Source organism: Cavia porcellus, unplaced genomic scaffold (genome assembly GCF_034190915.1).
Source record: "Cavia porcellus strain 051 isolate PalLab524CR breed Dunkin Hartley unplaced genomic scaffold, mCavPor4.1 scaffold_6, whole genome shotgun sequence".
Classification (NCBI taxonomy): Eukaryota; Metazoa; Chordata; class Mammalia; order Rodentia; family Caviidae; genus Cavia; species Cavia porcellus.
This window is the reverse complement of record NW_026947489.1, coordinates 40009453-40028103: the sequence shown is the minus strand read 5'-3', so window position 1 is coordinate 40028103 and position 18651 is coordinate 40009453. Positions and strand designations below refer to the sequence as shown.

Here is an 18651-nt window from a genome sequence, read left to right as displayed (position 1 = left end):
GCAGATACAGTGGTGCATGATGGACAGCTGGTCTCTGAAGCCAGGTCTGACCCTCCAGGGTAAACTGGCTAGAAAGCTGCTAGGCAGGATTTTCCCACTTTTACTTTTGGTGCTCAGGATGAAACCCAGGGCCTCAAACAAGCTAAGCACGTGTTCCCACACATCCCTGCCAAGATATTCTTATCAGTCAAAAAGAGAGCATCGGCACACCTTTCCCTCCCATTTTTTTTTTTTTTTTTCCGTGCAGCATCTGGAATTTGAAGGTGACTCTTGACTCAGGCAGCCACCTCATAAGCAGGGTCACAAGGACAGCAGAGCAGAGAGGCAGAAAGCATTCGTTTTTGTCTGGGTCTGGTTGAGGTTTGTTTCATTTCGTTTTGTTTTTGGTACTAGACACTGAACCCAGGGCCTTCACACAGAGTTGCAGAGTTACATCTTCAGCCCTTTTATATTTTGAGACAGGGTTTTGCTAAGTCTTTAAATTGCTCAGGCTTGGCTCTAACTTGCAATCCTCTTGCCTCAGCCTCTCAGAACGCTGGCATCACAGGTTGTGTACCGTCACCCTGAGCTGAATATTCTGTTACTTGCAGCTAAAATCATTGCTGGCTGACAGCGTTTCAAACCCAAGGCTTCATTTATCTTTCCCTGTCCCTCTGTTCCGTTTTCTAGCTAAAAGCCTCACTTTTGCCCTCTCTTCCCTGCCTCATACCCACAGCTCAGTTTTGGCTACCTCTGTCCTCTGCTCCCCACTATTTTCAGTTTGGGCCTTGTTGCTCCCCCAAGAGCTCCAGTCACTCAGGCCCCGCCAGCCCCCACCTCTGGGTTCCCTTTTCCACCTACATTCTATAACCACAAGGGCCTGGGACCACTGTTTGCTGTTGATGATGCTGTTTGTTTGTATTTGTTTTGTTTGGGGGTTTGGTTTTGCTACTGGAGATTGACCCACAGGCCAGGGACATGCTAGGCAAGCACTCTGCCACTGAGCACATCCCCACTCTTTTTCTTTTCTTTTTTTATTTTACTAAACTTTGAGACAAAGTCTCAGTAACTTGCCCAGGCTGACCTTGAATCTGCAATCCTCTTTCCTCAGCCTCTCCATTAGCTGTCATTATAGGCCAACTACACCAGACCCTCCACACCTCACTCTGTCCCAACTCTCCCCACTCCTCCAGATATATTTTATGATGTCTGCTACATTCATATTTACTGCACAGACCCTCCCACCTCTACTTATATTATCTGTTCCTGCATCCCTGAATGTGAATGTTTACTCATCCTCCAAAACCCATTGGTCTTACTCTCTCATTGCTGAGACATGATACCTGACACCCAAAATTGAAAGGAGAGATTTATCATGGCTCACATTTCAGCCCTTAGTTGGTTGGATCCAAGGCAGGATGGCACAGCACAGGGGTCTGGTAGAGGAAAAGTGGCTCAGAGTGTGACAGCAGGAAACAGAAAAGTTGCAGGAGGTGCTGGGAAGGCAATAGATCCTTCCTGGCCACAATTCCTGCGACCCAGCTCTTCAGATCAGGAGCCATTTCCTCATAGCAAGTCAGCTCTAAGGTCCTCATAATCTGATGGCTTTTCAAAAGTTCCCATGAGGCTCTCGGGGGACATCTAGCTATAAATCATAACACCGTTTCAAACATTCCCATCTCTGTAAAGCTCTCCCCAACCTGACCAAATATTCCTTCCTCTCTAAACCCGTGGATTTTTATATCAATTCTACCCCTATTGTAATTTTTTTCCTGGTACTGGAGATTGAACCCAGGGCCTTGGCAACATCCCCAGTTCCTTTTTATTTTTAATTTTGAGACAGGATCTTGCTAAGTAGCTATATTGTCCAGACAGGACTTGAACTTGCAACCTTCCTACTCAGCTTCCCAGAGTACTGGGATTACAGCATGTACCACTGCACTTGGCTTTTATTATAATTCTTATCTAACATTCTAACTGTATGTAATATAATTGCCAGTAAACTTAGAATCATTTAGGGCAAGGATGTATTTTCACATTCCCAGTGCCTAGACTGTGAGTGCATTAGTAAGTTTTAAATTTGTAAATTTGGCTAGGTGTGGTGGCACATACCTGTAGTCACAGCACTCTGGAGGCTAAGAAAGGATTGCTGTGAGTTCAAAGCCAACACAGAGCTACATAGTGAGTCCAAGGCTACCCTGAACTACAAAGTGAGACCCTGCCTCAAAAAAAATTGTAAATTTTTTTTTGGGGGGGGGGGGTTACTAGGGATTGAACTCACAACTTCCTGTTTGCCAGGCAGGCATTTACACGACTGAGCTAAACCTCCAGCCCAAAAATTTTAAATTTTTAAGTGATTAGTAAATGTTTGATGGAAGAAGTATCAAAATAAAGCACCGTGGTGTTTTCTATGAAGAATCCACAGTCTTATGCTCCCTAACTTTTGCCCCTCCCCAACAATTCCTCCTTATCCTGGTCCTGCCCAAACTCTCAGGGGGATGATCTCACTTACTCCGACTCTGGTCCCCTCTCAAAGGGACAGATCCATTAGATTCTGTTCACTCTAATCCTCAATAAAATAACTATTCTAATGGTCAAAAGACTAGTAGCATTGAGCCAGGTGTTGTGATACATGACTATAATCCCAGTACTCTGAGAGGCTGAGGCAGGAGGATTTTAAAGTTGAGTCTAGTCTGGGGAATTTAATGACTTAACAAGACCCTGTTTCAAAATAATAATTTTTAAAGGGCTAGGATATAACTCAGTGTGAAAGCTTCCCAGGACATCAAAAAACAATCTGGTTTTGGCTTGGCAATATTAAAATCTTTTACACCATCTGTGAAAATGTCCCCTATCCAGAAAAATACATGCCCTAATATGTGCTCAATAAAATCAGGGCAGTTACCCCTTGTCTTCCGGTGTCCCTCCACCATGGTCTGGAGCCACTCGGTCCAGAGTAGATGCTTCAACATATTTGTTAATGAAAGCCAATTACACAGTCATTTCCAAGCCCCAAGGACCCATCAATCCAATTGCTCAGCAACTGAAAAGTGTTTTCTATGTGAATATGGCCTTTGTTTTTAGTTTGACTTTGGTTTTTTTTGAGTAAATAAAATTTAATATTATGTTTTGAAGGAGATAATAGCCAATTTGAAGGGGTAATTACTATGTCCAAGTTTTGATTTTTTGAAACAAGGTCTCACCTTGTAGTCCAGGCTGGCCTGGAACTCACATCGATCCTCCTGCCTCAGCCTCCCAAGTGCTAGGTTTTCAGGTGTGCCCCACCATGGCCAGCTTATGAATGTGTTTATTTCTTTTTATGTGTGATTTTATTTCTATCCTGCTTCGTTACAATGGAAAACTGTGAGACACATTCAGTGAAACACTATGCATATGGCCCAAACTAGCTGAGACCACAGCTCAGAGGGGTTGCATGGCTTGTGCAAACCCCTGAGTTTGATTCCTAGCACCAAAATGTATATGTGTGGGTTATGTTTGTTTGTTTTGCAGCATGGAAAATGTCTTCTACCATAAAGTTAAAGGGTCAGGTGTGCTGGCACATGCCTATAATTCCACCCTGAACTACACAGGGAGTTGAAGACCAGGAAAGACAAAGGAAGACTCAAACAAACAGAAAAACAAAAAACACCAAAAAAATTAAAAATGGTTTGTGGGAAGGGAATGGTTAACACATACCTGTAATCTCAGCACTCTAGAAGGCTGAGGCAGGAGGATAGCAAATTCAAGTTCTATCTGTCCAAAAACACAAAAAAAATTGTTTGGGGATGTAGCGCAGTGTGAAGGTTGTGGGGTCAATCCCCAGTGCCATGTGAAAAGGAGGTAGACAGTGTTTTCCTGGCTCTCACATTCTCCTCCATTTTCCAACTGTGGTAAAAAGCACACATATCACTAATAAAATGAAAAACATATGCTTTTATTCTTCAAAATGACCTTGAGAAAACAGGACAGAGGCGGGTCCAGGCTCAGGCCTCTCCCCTTCATGCAGCCTCACCAGGCTGCCAGAGATACCCTCAGGGCTGAGCTGGTGTAGGCACAAGGCACTGGCCACGGGGGCGGGGCCAGCAACAAGCAGCTAGGCCAGCTCCAGACTGGAAACGCAGCTGACTGTGGATGGACAGGGCTCCGCAGATGGCACCCCTCCCTTCGGGTCGAGGCCTCCCCAGGGTGCCCAGAGGACTCACCTTGCTCCTCAGGAATCCTCTGCACGGACTCACTGGGAATTTCCCAGACTGAAGCTGGCAGACAGAACACCTCAGACTCTGTCGACTCTGAACACAGGTGTGTGCCTGGGGGTGGTGGCGCTGAGACATGGCGCAAAACAAGGATCTAGACGAGACCCGCCTGGGCAGGCTGGAGTACAGAGGGGCCCAAGGCAGTCCCCGCTCCAGGAAGTCCCTGCTATAGTCTGTCTGGACCGCACAGTGCCTGCGACTCTCCGCGTGGTCCACCAGGCGGCGCGGCGGCTCCGGGAGGGTCTGACGGTGCACGCTGCCACTCTGCCGCCTAGAGAGCTAATGGAGTCCCCACTCCTACCGAATCCAGGAAAAGCACGTCCCGGAGCCTCTGGCCACATGGATCCATGTGGTCTGCCTAGAGCACTGACTGTAGCTTAGCCTCCCTCCAGGTGCCCATCGCGATTCCCATCTTCGGGCTGTGGAAGTAGCTCAGTGGTACAGAGTTTGCCTACTCTATGTTGAGACCCGCTGCCACAAAAGAAAAAAAAAATCTCTGCACCTTATCTGTCGTCTGGGAGCCTTCCCAAATGCACAAATAAGTGGGTAGAGTGAAAGTCCTGTGATGTAGGGTGAGAACGCCTCAGCCCTCTTCTGGGTGCGAGTAGATGTGACCCCACCAAAGTGGGCCCTGCCAATTCCAACCTGTCCTGCCCCACCTGTGTTTTTTTATCCCCTTCCTTTCAGCACTGGGGTTTGAACCTAGGACATATGCACTGAGCTTACATCCCAAGTCCTATTTTTCAGTGTCTCGTTAAATCGCTAAATTACCTAAACTGGGCTTGAATTTTCAATTCTCCTGCTTCAGCTTCCCAAAGTGCTGGGATTACAGGTGAGCACCACCACGCCCTGCTTTTTCCCTTTGCCAAATCCTCCTCAGAGCAGCTAGCAGAAATTAACGCCTTCATGGAATACTGAGTGACCTCGCTCATCAACGAACATTTACAATAATTGAGCATCTACACATGTACTGGGTACAGTACCAGGCTCTACCATACCACATTGCACAAACCATAATTCCTGTCCTCACGCGGTTTCAAGTGTACAGAATTATAGGAGGTGAAAGGGGTGCCCTCACGTGACACCCAGGTGTCCCTCCCAGGTGAGCAAACAACGCATGAGGTGTGCCCCGTCTGGTCAGCACGAGGACTTCGGCCTGGCGGGCGGGACGGGTGCGCCAGAGAGAAACTGGAGCCCAAGCACGTCGCCCGGGGCAGGTGCACGCACGACGGTTTGTGGGGCCGAACTCTGACCCACCCCAGGGTCACTGGGCTCAGCGGTGCTGGAGCTTTGTCAATATTTACGTTCAGCGTGGCGGTCCGGCCTCCTGAGGCTGCAACCGCGGCCAGGGTGGCAAGAGGCTGGGGCTCTGCGCTCCGCTGGCTCCTCCCTAGCGGGGTCAGCGCCGGACTTGCCGCGGCGTCCGGGCCCCGCGTAATTACAGGGCTGTCGCCATGGCTGGCAGTAAATGAGTTGGATGAAACAGCCTGGGAGCAGAGGCAGCTGAGCCAGAGACGGCCAGAGACGCACATGCACCACCATCCGGGAGCACACCCTGCCCCAGGGTTGCACCCACACCATTACCCTGGAGAGCGCGCCTTGCCTCGGGGGTGCACACACACCACCGCCTGAGAGCACACACAGCCGAGGGAGGCACTTGCAGGCACACACAGCTCCGGCCCGCACAGGAGCTCGGTCAAACACCTGCCTGCGCTCTGCGACACCACCCCTTTCCAGACTGCAACCAAGCCTGCTGCGCCGGGAGCCCCAGGAGGCGAATTCCAGCGGGTCTGTTTACGCTGCGCGGGTGAAGGACCCAGCCGGTGCTCAAAGGCGTCCCAGGCCAGCTGGCCAGTCCCATCGCAGCCCAAACGCCCTACAAACACACCGCCCTCACTACACGCCCGAACATGTCTCCCGTCTCCACACACCGCTCACAAACATTAGTATACGTATGTCAAAGAGTTTCACGCGTGGCTCACGCGGCTGTGATAGTATGAGAATGTGTTCACACTGGCGCCATCACACACGTGTTTACACACGCCAGATGCACACGTGTTAGTTACAGTTTGTCACCCTTCATGCCAGATTCTCAATCCATATCCAAGAACCCATTATGTGATAGCACATATAGATCATTAGGGCCCTTCGCGCGTCCAGAAACACCGACCCACCTCGCGGGCCAAGATTCTCGCATGTGCCCCCGGTGCACGGGCACTATTGGCCCTAAAGCACCCTTAGCCCCGGCCGCACATGTTACACACTTGATCTCACACAGCGTCGCACTTTATTCCCGGCATCTAGGCGATGACACAATCCCCTGAACAAAGACAACATTGACAAACCCAACAAAAACAAACAGCCGCGTGTGTGGGGAGGGGCCGCGGAGAACAGAGTCCGGGAATGAGCTGGGGGTGGGGGTGGGAGGAGAGTGTGGGAACGCGGGCGCCCGAGCCCGCGGGTGCGAGGCCCAGCAAAGGTGTGAGCCTACCCAAACCCAGCGCCCAGCGAGATCTGCGCGGAGCTGCAAAGCGGGGTCCTGCACTCTCGCGTTCGCAGGCCTGCGCTTGTGAGTTAGTCCCTTCTGCAGCCCGCGGCAACGCCGACGCCCACAAAGCCCACTGGGCTTCGCGCAGCTCCCCCCCGGGTGGCACAGTGGAGACCTGCGGCGCCGAGCTGCTCACGCTCTCCCTTCCCTCCTTCTCTTCGGCCCCGTCCCACCCCCTCCCCAGCCCCCAGCCCCCAGTCCCCAGCCCCCAACCCCCAACCCCGGGGCAGCCGCGCGCCCGGCGGGGGCGGGGCGGGGGCGGGGCGCAGAGTCGGGCGGCGCCGGCCCAAAAGGCGGAGTCGCCAGGCGCCGGGGCCAGAACTGTGCGCTCCGGACTGACTTCGCGGTGTAAAGAGCCAGCGGGAGCCCGGCCCGAGGAGCTCCCTTCCCCGTCCGGCCAGGCCCGGCCCCGCGCCATGGAGTTCCTCTGGGCCCCTCTCTTGGGTCTGTGCTGCAGTCTGGCCGCTGCCGACCGCCACACCGTCTTCTGGAACAGTTCAAATCCCAAGTAAGCCCTGAGTCTCCCGCTGGAAGCATGGGCGCCCGGCTAGCATTGCTCTTCTTTAGTAACTGACCCTGCCAGCCCCAGACCTGAGCCAAAGGAAGGTGACCGGGCGGACGGGAGGGATTCTGTAGCTTTTTCCTCCTGAGACCTGGAGCACCCCACCCCGGGCAAGAACCTGCCTGTATTTGCTTGCACAGGCGCTATTTCTGCCCTTGCCTTCCTGCCCTCTGTCAGCCGTATCACTCTGTAATGAGGGACCCACGCCGAGCGCTGCTGCCTGAGTACCCGCCCTGCAGGGATCTTGTCCTAGGTCTGGAGACGCAAGACCTCCAAGCCCCACCTCCAGTAGACTTGGGATCTGCTCAGACTAACACTCCCTTGATGTGATAATCAAGAATGAGTAGTGCTCGGTGTAACACTGGAAAGACCCTCAGGAGGCCCCAACCATTGGGTATTAGGTATCCATGCTGTATTTAATACGCCGCTGAAGAACCCCTAGCAGGGGTTTCTTGGGGTGAAGTGAGGCACAGGCTCACTTGTGCATGAGTAGGTTAAAGGAATCACCTGTTTGTGCGGTCCGAGTAGAAAAGATGAAGAACTGGAGGGCAGATGGGAAGAAAGTCATGAAAAAGCTTCAATAGGAATGATAGGGATTCAAAAGGTTACAAAGGGCTCTGAGCAGGAAGGAGTTAATTTCTCTGGGGCAGATTTAAGGTTGTGAGGTAAATGGTACTGGAGGTAGACACTCTGTCTTGTCAGACCCTTTGTTCCTCCGCTTGAGTTTTGTGAAGTTAGGGGAACTATTTTCGGGCAAACTGGAGTGGGGTAGGGTGGAGCAGGTAGAGGAGAGCTGGGTAGCTGAGGATTCAAAACACCGCTCAGCTGCCCCCAGCCTTAGCATGCTTGCCTCCCACCCCCCTTGAGAAACAGATTGTGCCAGCTTCCTCTGACTCTTTGGCATTGCCTACTGGGGAAGGGTTGTGTGTGGGGGTGCTGTGGGGGAAGGGAACAGGCAGCTGCCAACCCCAGAGGCTACTACCCTTCTGGCCATGGCGTGGCGTGGCTGCCCAGCCAGCCCTCCTGTCCTCACTTTTTGCTGCCTGCTCTTTGCCTCCTTGACCCAATCCTGTCCTAATAGTGGGAGAAACAGAGCAAAGTCCCTGTTTATGCCCATGCCAGGTGTTGGCTGAAGGAGGAGGAGGGGACAGGAAGCCATAAGTGGGGGGGGGGGGGCTCTGGCCTTTTCCGTTCCCAAGCTCCCAGGTTTCCTCTCTTTCAGGAAGGAGCCTCTTCCTTGCCCCCTCCCTGCCTTCCCTGACGCCTAGGCGCTCCCCTTTCCCACAGGGAGAGCAAGAGTCAAAGGAGGGCTAAGTGTAGGAGGTGGTAACCCCTGGGGAAGAGTTGGAGGGGGGTATTGGGTGCCCCACCAGTACAGCTTTGCCATGCCCCTCCAGTTACACACATACACACACCCATACCCAAGACTAATCTAGAGTAGTGTCCATGGGCGGCCAAGCTGGGCCCTGCTCAGGGAGAGAAATGAGGTAGCAATGAACTGGGCGGTATTGAGACTGGCATGGGTGACTCAGGGCAATGGGCATTAGCCCTGGGATCTCCAGGCCTGGGGGCAGCATGAGGAGGAGGGTAGTGCCACTGGAAGCTGGGCCTTGGCGCCCTTGGTGCTGGAGGGGCAAGTACCCTGTGCCTTCAGACCTACTGCCACCCTTTGCCTGGAAGCCAGTGCCCAAGGCCAGCTTCCTGGCTTCCTGGGGGCTGCTGACACTGAAGGAGGTAAATTCTCACAGGTTCTTAGTAGTGCTAGCTGGGGCGGGGAACAGAGGTAGATGAGAAATGAGTCAGTGCCCATCACGGGAATGGGGGAAAGACGCCAGGCCCAGAGCTGAAATACCTGTTTCGAAATGGCTTCTATGTTTATCTCTCCAGAGAGGAATTTTAAAAGCTTCCCTCTGCTCCTCTTTCCCCGGGTTGGGGGAAGGGCCCTGGTAAACCCAGCTGGATCCTTGAAGCAAGCTGCTGCAAGACCAGGCCTCCAGGGGGTCAGTCAACTGGGCTCGGGTGCCCACTTCAGGGGTCTCTTGGCTTAATTCCTTCTTCTCCACCCATCCCACCACCCATGCCCAGGCCTTGGGTTTGAAGTAAATGGACGCCCAGGTCTGCTGAGTCTCTCCCTGGCAGTCCTTGGGGAATTCACTGAATCAGACCAGTTTGAAAAGGGAGGGGGACACTTTCCCCCTACAAACACCACCCACCATGCAGGCTGGAGCCAGGTGTCTGGAGCTGGGGGAGGGGCTGGTGGGCTGTGGGGCTGGAGCCTGTGGGGCTGGGGGAGGGGGTTGGAGGAGGGGATCTGGCTCCACCTGTGGAGGAGGGGCAGGAGTTGCAGCCTCAGGTCAGAGAACTCCAGCACTGCATCAGGGGGAGATGGGGCGTGGCCTCGGCAATAAAGAGGGACATTTGGGGTGCTTGAGAGAAGATGATGGGGAGACGGCATAAATATGAGTATCAAGAAAGGCAGACTGGGGTGAACTGGTGAGAATGATTTAACTGAAATGGGGGCAGCATTTGTGACCCAAGGTTTGACTTAGAAGTTTGGAGGGACAGGTGACTGGAAAGTATGGGAAAGATTCAGTAGATCAGGGAAAAGATGAGTTAAAAAAGTGAAGACATGGATTTGATGGGGCTCAGTGCAAGCGTGGTGTGGTAAAGACAGTGTTTTGGATTTTGACAGAACTGGCTTAGCAGGGAATGGTAGCACACACGTGTAATCTTCCTCAATGGAGAGGCTGAGGCTGAGGCAGGAAGACTGTAGTGAGTTCAAGGCCGTCCAGAGTGAGCCTAGAGACATTAAGAAATCTATCTTGGAGCAAATACCGGGGCTTACCGAAAATACACTGGTATCTGAGATATTGATGCTTTTTGGAGACTGAAAAGGAGATGATGGCTGGGCGGAAGAGATATTTGGAGATGAAGAGAGATTGTATCAGCCAGGCATGATGACATGCCTCTTACCCCTGGCACTCCGGGAGGCTAAGGCAGGAGAATCACAAGTTGCCTCAGCAACTCAGTGAGACCTCCTTGTCTTAAACTTAGAAAAAAATTAAAAGAACTGTGATGTAGCTTAGTGACAGAGTACCCCTGGGTTCAATCCCATGGAGACGAAGATTGGTAAACACTGAGAGCTGAGATTTTGGGAAAGTTTTTGGAGGCTTCAGTGTGAAAGGGGAGGGGTCATGTAAACAGCTGGAGACTCAAGGCTCTGGCCTGGCCTCTTAGTGACCACCTGCTTCGTCGTTTTCTGTGCATACCTAGGTTCCGGGATGAGGACTACACAGTACATGTGCGATTGAATGACTACCTGGACATTATCTGTCCCCATTATGAGGATGACTCTGTGGCAGACACTGCCATGGAGCGGTATACACTGTATCTGGTGGATTACGAGGAGTATGCAGTATGCCAGCCCCAGTCCAAAGACCAGGTCCGCTGGCGGTGCAACCAGCCCAGCGCCAGGCATGGTCCAGAGAAGCTGTCTGAGAAGTTCCAGCGCTTCACACCTTTCACCCTGGGCAAGGAATTCAAGGAAGGACATAGCTACTACTACATCTGTAAGTGCAGCGGAGACAGGCACACAAGGGCTTGCATTGAGGGCACAGCCGCATGATGGCATGGTGCATGTCACCAGGGATACCTGCTTAATGGGGACTCAGGTAGCTCAGGGCCCCTCCTGAGCCTGAATTCTATTTTCATTCATTCACATCACAGATGTGGTGTGAGCTTCTACTGTGTATTGGACGTTCTGCTTGGCAGAATGGGCACAGAGTTAAATAAAACATTTCAGAGCCCGTGAACTAGAGGAAGCTGTGTCACAGGCCATAGAACACAGTGATGTGGTAGACATGAGCATAGTAGCCTTAGAAGAAATGGCCTATGCATTTGCCAATTTAGGAGGCACACAAGAAGCCAAGCAAGGAAATGACCCCAGAGCTTAGGACATGAAGGAAAGCTGGCCAGGTGTGAGGGTACATGTACAAAGGGAACTCCCAGGTGTGGGACACACTCAGCAAGTGGGCAAAGATGAGCTTGGAAGGCAGACAGGACAGATGAGGGAGGCCTAAATACTGCAAAGGAGTTGAGGCTTTACCGTGAGGGCAGCGGAAAGTACTGATGGATTTGAAGCTGCAAGGTCAGCTTTATGTAGAATGGATCCAGGGCTGTCTGTGTGAGGGAGTCTAGGTAGGAGTGGTATAAGATGGCTCAGGTAAAGAGAAACATATATGAATGCCTCACCAAACTCCATGCTTGGAGGTGTGAAGGACAGAAGGGTCTGTCTTCTTCTTTTTTTTTTTGTCTTTTTCCTTTTTATCGGTACCGGGGATCGAACTCACTACTCCCTGCTTGCAAGGCAGGCGCTTATGCCCCTGAGCTAAATCCCCAACCCCCTGTCTTCTTTTTACTACCACTTGCAAACATTAGGGTTGTTCTAGGAAGTGAGTAAGAATCATGATTAGAGACAAGAAAGGAATTCAAATGACTAGGAGGCTAAGAAATCAGGGCCAGTCACATTTGGCCTTAGCTATTTCCAACAAAGGTTCTTTGCTTAATTCTCTGTGGGTTTATCTTACAGCCAAACCCATCTCCCATCAAGAAAACTACTGCTTGAAGTTGAAGGTGACTGTCAATGGCAAGATCAGTGAGTATCAAGTCCTATGAGCCTCCCCTCTATCTCTGTAGTAGACCAGCTCTAGTGACCTGGGAGGGTAGAGAAGTCCCACTGCCCAACCTACACAATGCTCACACCCTCTGCCTCCATGGTAGAATTCCTCATCTACTCTACTCTTTGTCTTTCAGCTCACAGTCCACAGGCCCATGCCAATCCACAAGAGAAAAGACTTCAGTCAGGTAGGTAGCTGAAACCAGTTTGTGTCTGAGACACAGGAAGGGGTCTGTCTGAGAAGGCTGGATACAGGAGGTGGTTCCTTTGCCATTCAGGGACTTGGAAACTCTGCTAGCCTGAAGGTCAGTGCAAAGGGCAAGGTCACTTATCCTGGGGGGCCTTTGTTCTCTCTCCTTGCAGATGACCCGGAAGTGCAGGTTCTACACAGCATTGGTCACAGTGCTGCCCCCCGCCTCTTCCCACTTGCTTGGGTTGTGCTGCTTCTGCCACTGATGCTGCTGCAAACTCAGTGAAGGTGTGCATTACATTAAGAAATGGAACTGGATTAAGTGGCCAGGGATAGACACCTGTTACTTGTCCTACGGTGGGCCCCAAGGCTGCAGCCCTGGGAACTGCTCCCACCACATGCACAAGCTGCCACCCATCAACCTCAAAATGGGCCATATTAAAGGTTTCCACCATCCTGTCAATGCCATCCCCACCCACACTTTAAAGGGATGGAGTAAGAAGTGGGAACAGTCCTTTCCCCACCATTCCTGCCTTTAAACCAAAGAAGCAAGCTATGCAGACATGGTCCCTTGAGAGGACACAGTAAGAGCCAAGCTGGAAAGGGCCTGAGGCCAAGCAGATGGACACTGAGCCTGGTACTAGGTGGGACAAGATGCCGCTCCCAGAGAAAGCCAGCATGCCCAGACGAACTGACTGAAGGAAAGAAGGAACAGTTTCCTGCACAGGAGCCAGGTACAGGAGAGGCAGCATGCTTGGGCTGACCCGGCATCTCACAGCAAGGTTTCCATCTGAAGACCTGCCAGGCACCGCATCCTTTCTCCCATTGTGGGGCAGCACTCCAAAGAGCTGTGCCAGCAGGGGGCTGTGCCAACCTGTTCTTAAGAAGAGCTGTAAGGGCTGTGCCCTTGTGTACAGTCTGCCTAAAGTGTAGCCTACAGGGCAGGGCCCTTGTGTATAGTGTCTGTATATAAACTTGTCGTGTGTCTAATATCCACAACTGGAGATTGTTGTTTTTTTTGTTTTTTTTTTTTTATACAGTGTTCTTTGTCTCAAAATAAAGGAATGTGTTTGGTTTTTTGGACATGTTTTTTTAATGAGCATAGAGTCCCTACTGTGTACTAGGCTCTGCTACATCAGAAACAACTGTTTATTTTTTTATCCAAGAAGTACAAGAAAGTGAAGTGGCTTCTCTCTGAGGGTTGGGCAGGACTGCAGTGCTCCCCAACAGCAGTCTTTCCACACCCCACTATGGAAGTTCTTCCTGTCCAACTTCTGCCCCACTCCCACCCCCTCAGCACTGGGCTTGGCATACCATTCAGGTACTCATGCTGGCTGTCTGCGTGACTCAAGGAAGCCAGAAGCCAGCTGAAACATGTGCCCCGCCCCTCAGCTCCACGCCAGGGGAGCCGTGGGAGGCTGAGAGGGGAAATGCCCAGCAGCAAATAGATGGGACCACGGGGTCAGTGGCAGGGGCTTAAGTGAACTGGGTATGGCTGGCCCTGTGGCTGTAGGAGGACTTCTGGTGAAGGAAGTCTGTAATTCCTGGCAAGACCAATTATTTAGAGGAGTTTGGGAGGAGGCTACAGTGAACTCAAGAGTAGTTTTCCCAAACCCTCCATCACTCAGGTCCTGATTTGGAGCTCTGGACAGCAAGATTTAAGTCCAGGAAGTCTAGCTTTTGAGTCCCACCACGTGTGCCTCTCTGGAATACAAAAGTTGAGGCCGGGGGTTAAATAATCCTAGTACGCAGAGCGAGAGGTGGACTGTGGGAAACACATACACTGAGCCCACTACCGACGCCTGGAGGACCACCTCCCTCTTGGAAAGGCCCAGCAGCCCCTAGTCGACCAGCGGGACCGGCGTCAGGAGGGGCGGGGCCTGAGTTCCGGCTCTGCGTTCTAGGAGAGGGCGGGTTTCCGGGGGGGAGGGGACGGCGCGGGGGCCGGCGCACGCCTGGCAAGGCTTTAGCGTCGGTGGCTCGTAGGCTGAGCTGTCCCGCGCCCGGGATCCGATTCGGGCAGGATGGAGACGAGCAGCGTGGCCGACTCGCTCCTTTCCGGAGCTTGCGTGGTCTTCACCCTTGGCATGTTCTCCACCGGCCTGTGAGAGCACAGCCCGGGTGGGCTGGGGCAGGACCAAGAAGTCAGGAAAGGAGAGCGAACGGCCATGCTCCCAGGCTGCATCCGGAACCCGCGGTCAACAATGGAATCGGGTCGAGGGGATTGGGATGCAAGGGCGAGCCTGGCTGCTCCGCCTGAGGGAGAAGGCAGGGGACCAGGGGGTGGGTTCTACGATCATATGGGGAGGATAATAAGCATCGGGGACCAACCACTCACCTGGCACCCCTCCCTTTGGGGCCCCATTACAGCTCGGACCTCAGGCACATGCAGATGACCCAGAGCGTGGACAGCGTCCAGTTCCTGCCCTTTCTTACCACGGATGTCAAGTGAGAGGGACGAGGGCTGCGGCGGTAAAGGCTGCTGGGGAGGTGGGGAGGAGTTGGAGGAAGATGAAGAGGCCTGTGGAAATCTGCTGCACTCAGCCCAGCATCTCAATTCCGCCCCTCCTCCCTGCAGCAACCTGGGCTGGCTGAGTTATGGGGTCTTGAAGGGAGACGGGACGCTCATCATTGTCAACGCCATAGGTGCTGTGCTTCAGACCCTGTATATCCTGGCCTATCTTCACTACTGCCCGCAGAAGGTAGAGGCCCTCCCTTGGACCCACCTCTGCTGCGTGCCCTGCCTTGTTGGCAGGGCAAACATTACTTCCTAGAACACTTAACAGGCTGGCACAGTCATCTTTTCCTAGAAGGCCCTCCAGTCTTCAGTTTCCTTTCTTTTGAAGCCCGTCTTCTGAAGCTCACACATTGCTCCCCACCCTAGCAAGGCTGGTAGCACTGCTTGGCCTGGTGATGCCTGTGCTGCCCTTAGCTTCCCTCTAGCATGCTGAAGAGAAAAGGGTTTTGTTTCTAGTTCCCTCAGGGCCATTAGCTGAGAATGAGGTGATTAGCTCTGATTCCCCACTCTTCACACAAGCATTTATTTATTAGAATCCTACAGTGTATGCCAAACTCAGAACACAGAAAAAAAAAATACCTTTCTCTCTCACAGAGGCCTTCAGTGCTGTGGCATAGGACTATTTCATTAAGTCACTGGGGGAGGGGGGGACTGTGACAAGTGCAATACTAAAAACAAAGGCAGGCTTCCCAGTGGAGAGTATGGGAGAGGGCAGGATGAATTAATTCCAGCAGGGAGATCAGACTGTGCTCCGGGCACACCTAGAAGAGACCCTCTCTCCCCTGCAGCGTGTAGTGCTCCTACAGACTGCAACCCTGCTGGGGGTCCTTCTCATGGGTTATGGCTACTTTTGGCTCCTGATGCCTGATGATGAGGCCCGGCTTCAGCAGCTCGGCCTCTTCTGCAGTGTCTTCACCATCAGCATGTATCTCTCACCACTGGCTGACTTGGTGAGTGGGGTGTCCAGGAGGTTGGGAGTTAAGGGCCAGACTCCTGTGACCAGAGAATGTGACTTACACCCCAGAGGAAAGGAAACTGTAGATCCTGGTAGACCAGGCAGTGGAGGTTGGTAAGTGGGAAGCAGAAGGGTTGGGTAACAGACCAGGGAGGATGTTTGACCTTTTTCCTAAGAGTCTTCTTAGGCAACCTGGGAACTTTCCTATGTGCCTGGTCCAGTGTCTTTAATCCTTTCTCACAGGCCAAGGTCATTCAAACTAAATCAACCCATCGTCTCTCCTTCTCACTCACCATTGCCACCCTGCTTACCTCTGCCTCTTGGTCCCTCTATGGGTTTCGACTCAGAGATTTCTACATCATGGTAAGCAAGATATAAATAGGGTGGTAAGTTTGCAAAGTGAAAACTGACTCCTGTCATTTTTTTTTCTTTTGAGACAGGGTCTTGATATGTAGTTCTGGCTAGTCCTTTTTTTTTCCTTCTTTTGAGACAGTGTCTCAATATGTAGTTCACGCTAACTTTGAACTCACTATGTAGCCCATGCTGGCCTTGAACTCATGACAATCCTGTCTCAGCCTCCTAAGTGCTGGGATTACAGGCACATGCTCTTTTTCTTTATTCTGAACATGGTCTCATGGTTCAGGATGGCCTTGAACTTGCAGCAATCCTCCTGCCTCACCTCCCCCAAGAGCTGAGATTACAGGCATGAGCTACCACACATGTCTTTTTTTTTTTTTTTTTTTTTTTTTTGGTGCCAGGGATCGACCTCACGACTTCGAGTTTGCCAAGCAGGCACTTACGCCACTGAGCTAAACCCCTGGCCTACCACACATGTCTTATAGCAACCCTTTTATTGCAGGTCCCCAACCTTCCAGGAATCCTTACCAGCTTTATTCGCCTCTGGCTTTTCTGGAAGTACCCCCCACAGCAAGACAAGAATTATCGGCTTCTGCAAACCTGAAGCAGCTCATCTGACCACTAGGCACCCTAATGCCAACTTGATACCAAAGAGTTCCTTGTTTCAGCTGGTCTTGGTGACCTGCTCCATGGGTGCAGTGGGTTGTGGGAAAGATAACTTTGAGATTAGAGGGTTCAAAAAATGAGCTTCACTCAGAAGACTGGATGGAATCTATGACATGAAATCACTTATTTGCTTGAGAGATTATCTTTTTTAATTTTGGAGGTTGGGGTGATATCTTTATACTGTGCCTTAAAATAAACTGTTCCCCACCCCTGCCAATCACAGTTTATTCTTTATTCATGATTCTCAACCTGCCTAGTTTGGTGAAGGGTAAATCTAGCTATTCTCAGGTAGAGTTGGCGTAGAAAAGATACCTGAAAAAAACCAAGAGATTGAAAAGACCTGAGAAGGCCTTAAAAGCTCTGAGCTAGGGGTGTTGGCGCACAACTATAACCCCAGTCCTCTGGCAGACTGAGGCAGACAGAGCATCATAAATTCAAACCCAACTTGGGTAATTTAGTGACTTAGCAAGACTCTGTCTCAAAATAAAAAATATTAAAGGGTGTGGAAAGCCCTAGGTTCAAGCCTTAGTAGCAACATTTTTTAATTCTTTTTTTTTTTTTAAATCAGAGTTTGGGAGCCTGGGATGTAGCTCAGTCACACAACACTAAGATTTTTTTTTTGGCGATACCAGGGATTGAACTCACGACTTCAGGCCTGCCAGGCAGACAGGCCACTGAGCCAAATTCCCAGCCCCCCAAATCGTATTTTGTAAATTATAAAGAATGAAAGTTAGGTTTAAGATGTACTTCCTTAAAAAAAAAAAAGTACTTCCTTGAGTTTGATTTCCTGGTACTGAAGGAAAAAAACTTAAAAAAAAAAAAAAAAAAAAAAACTTCCTGATGGGATTAAAACGACCAGGAAAGTGAAATAATATTTACATCCCCAGAAGTTTGAGAAAGTGTCTTTGCGTCCTCTAAAACAAAAATGGGAACAAAGATAAATACCGATAACTAGGATGGTAACTTTTCCACCTCTCACTTCACAACCGCTGGCACAGAGTCCCCAACCCCTACTCTCCACAAAAACTGGACGAGGTTAGAAAACAACCTTGCTTTTTAATCGGGACGGGAGGGAGACTGTCGCGAGCAGGGATAGGGTGTCAGAAACGCAGTCCCCTGCGGGCTAAGTCCGCTCGGGCCTCCTGGATCTGATTCTGCAGCTCCAGGGCGGCGTCCTCGCAGTCGTGAAACGTGGCTACGCGATAGCCCACAGTGCCCAAAGCATAGCAGCCAGCGGCCACCAGCAGGTAGGCAGGCAGTGGCCACAGGACTTCCCGGCAGGGTGAGGGTAACTCCAAGCCCAGAGCTCCCACAGTCAGGGCTGCCCAGGCAGAGCCCAAGAGCGCAAGTGCCCAAAGCCACTGCGCCAGTTTCGTCATGGTCACTGCAGGGAGAAAAAACGATGCTCAGGGTCCCTTCCATTCTGGTAACCCACTCTAACTTTGAGAACCATGCCCATCGCTTCCCATCCACCCACCTCACCCTCAATGTGTCCCTTCAACCCACTGGTACCTCCCAGGCTGCTCCTCTGTAGCGCGGCCCGGCCGAAACCCAGCGCCCGGAAGTCCTACGCGCGGCCCTCTGGGAGTTGTAGTTCTCAGAGGCCTTCTGGGAGTTGTGGTTCTGGGCCGTGCTGTCTGTGGGCACTCGGACCCTGGAGTGGTTCAGCTGTCTTGTTTAGCAAATGGCCGGCTGCGTCTGTTGGGGCCCAGGCGCCACAACCCTCCTTGAAACTCCCACTCCAAGCTGGTGGCAGAGCTCGTAGAAAGGCTGAGACTACCGTAAATGTAACCTTGCAACAAAGTGGGAATATAAAATCGTCCTTAAGTTCAGTCCTCCTGCGCACTGAATACAAGGCTAGCCTACAGAGCAAACAAGACCCTGTCTTAAAACAAAAGAAATAATAATAAAATGTTAAGAAAGAAAAAAATTTTTGAGACCAGAGAAA

General features: G+C 51.5%; 3 protein-coding genes across 6 annotated transcripts; 2 read left to right on the top strand and 1 right to left on the bottom strand.

The window, feature by feature from the left end:
- The first annotated feature begins 7081 nt into the window (after window positions 1-7081).
- Efna1 (ephrin A1) lies at window positions 7082-13290 on the top strand. The gene is made up of 5 exons (XM_063250421.1): window positions 7082-7288; window positions 10616-10911; window positions 11931-11996; window positions 12155-12205; window positions 12381-13290. The coding sequence occupies exons 1-5, from the start codon at window positions 7197-7199 to the stop codon at window positions 12491-12493; spliced, it is 618 nt and encodes a 205-aa protein (XP_063106491.1). The 5' UTR covers window positions 7082-7196; the 3' UTR covers window positions 12494-13290.
- An 832-nt stretch (window positions 13291-14122) lies between these two features.
- Slc50a1 (solute carrier family 50 member 1) lies at window positions 14123-16920 on the top strand. Of its 3 annotated transcripts, none has more exons than XM_003475603.5 (6): window positions 14123-14311; window positions 14578-14655; window positions 14786-14909; window positions 15514-15675; window positions 15924-16043; window positions 16540-16920. In XM_003475603.5, exons 1-6 carry the CDS (start codon window positions 14232-14234, stop codon window positions 16639-16641), a joined length of 666 nt encoding a protein of 221 aa, XP_003475651.1. In that variant the 5' UTR covers window positions 14123-14231; the 3' UTR covers window positions 16642-16920. The 3 variants fall into 3 exon arrangements, with proteins under 3 accessions (XP_003475651.1, XP_063106492.1, XP_005006202.1); XM_005006145.3 differs by having other exon boundaries at window positions 14185-14404; XM_063250422.1 differs by lacking the exon at window positions 15514-15675.
- An 819-nt stretch (window positions 16921-17739) lies between these two features.
- Window positions 17740-18372, bottom strand: Dpm3 (dolichyl-phosphate mannosyltransferase subunit 3, regulatory). 2 transcript variants are annotated; one of them, XM_003475376.5, is made up of 2 exons: window positions 18216-18372; window positions 17740-18087 (listed from the first exon to the last, which is right to left on the bottom strand). In XM_003475376.5, the coding sequence occupies exon 2, from the start codon at window positions 18080-18082 to the stop codon at window positions 17804-17806; it is 279 nt and encodes a 92-aa protein (XP_003475424.2). In that variant the 5' UTR covers window positions 18083-18087; window positions 18216-18372; the 3' UTR covers window positions 17740-17803. The 2 variants fall into 2 exon arrangements, with proteins under 2 accessions (XP_003475424.2, XP_013014026.1); XM_013158572.3 differs by having other exon boundaries at window positions 18186-18273.
- Between the last annotated feature and the right edge of the window lie 279 nt (window positions 18373-18651).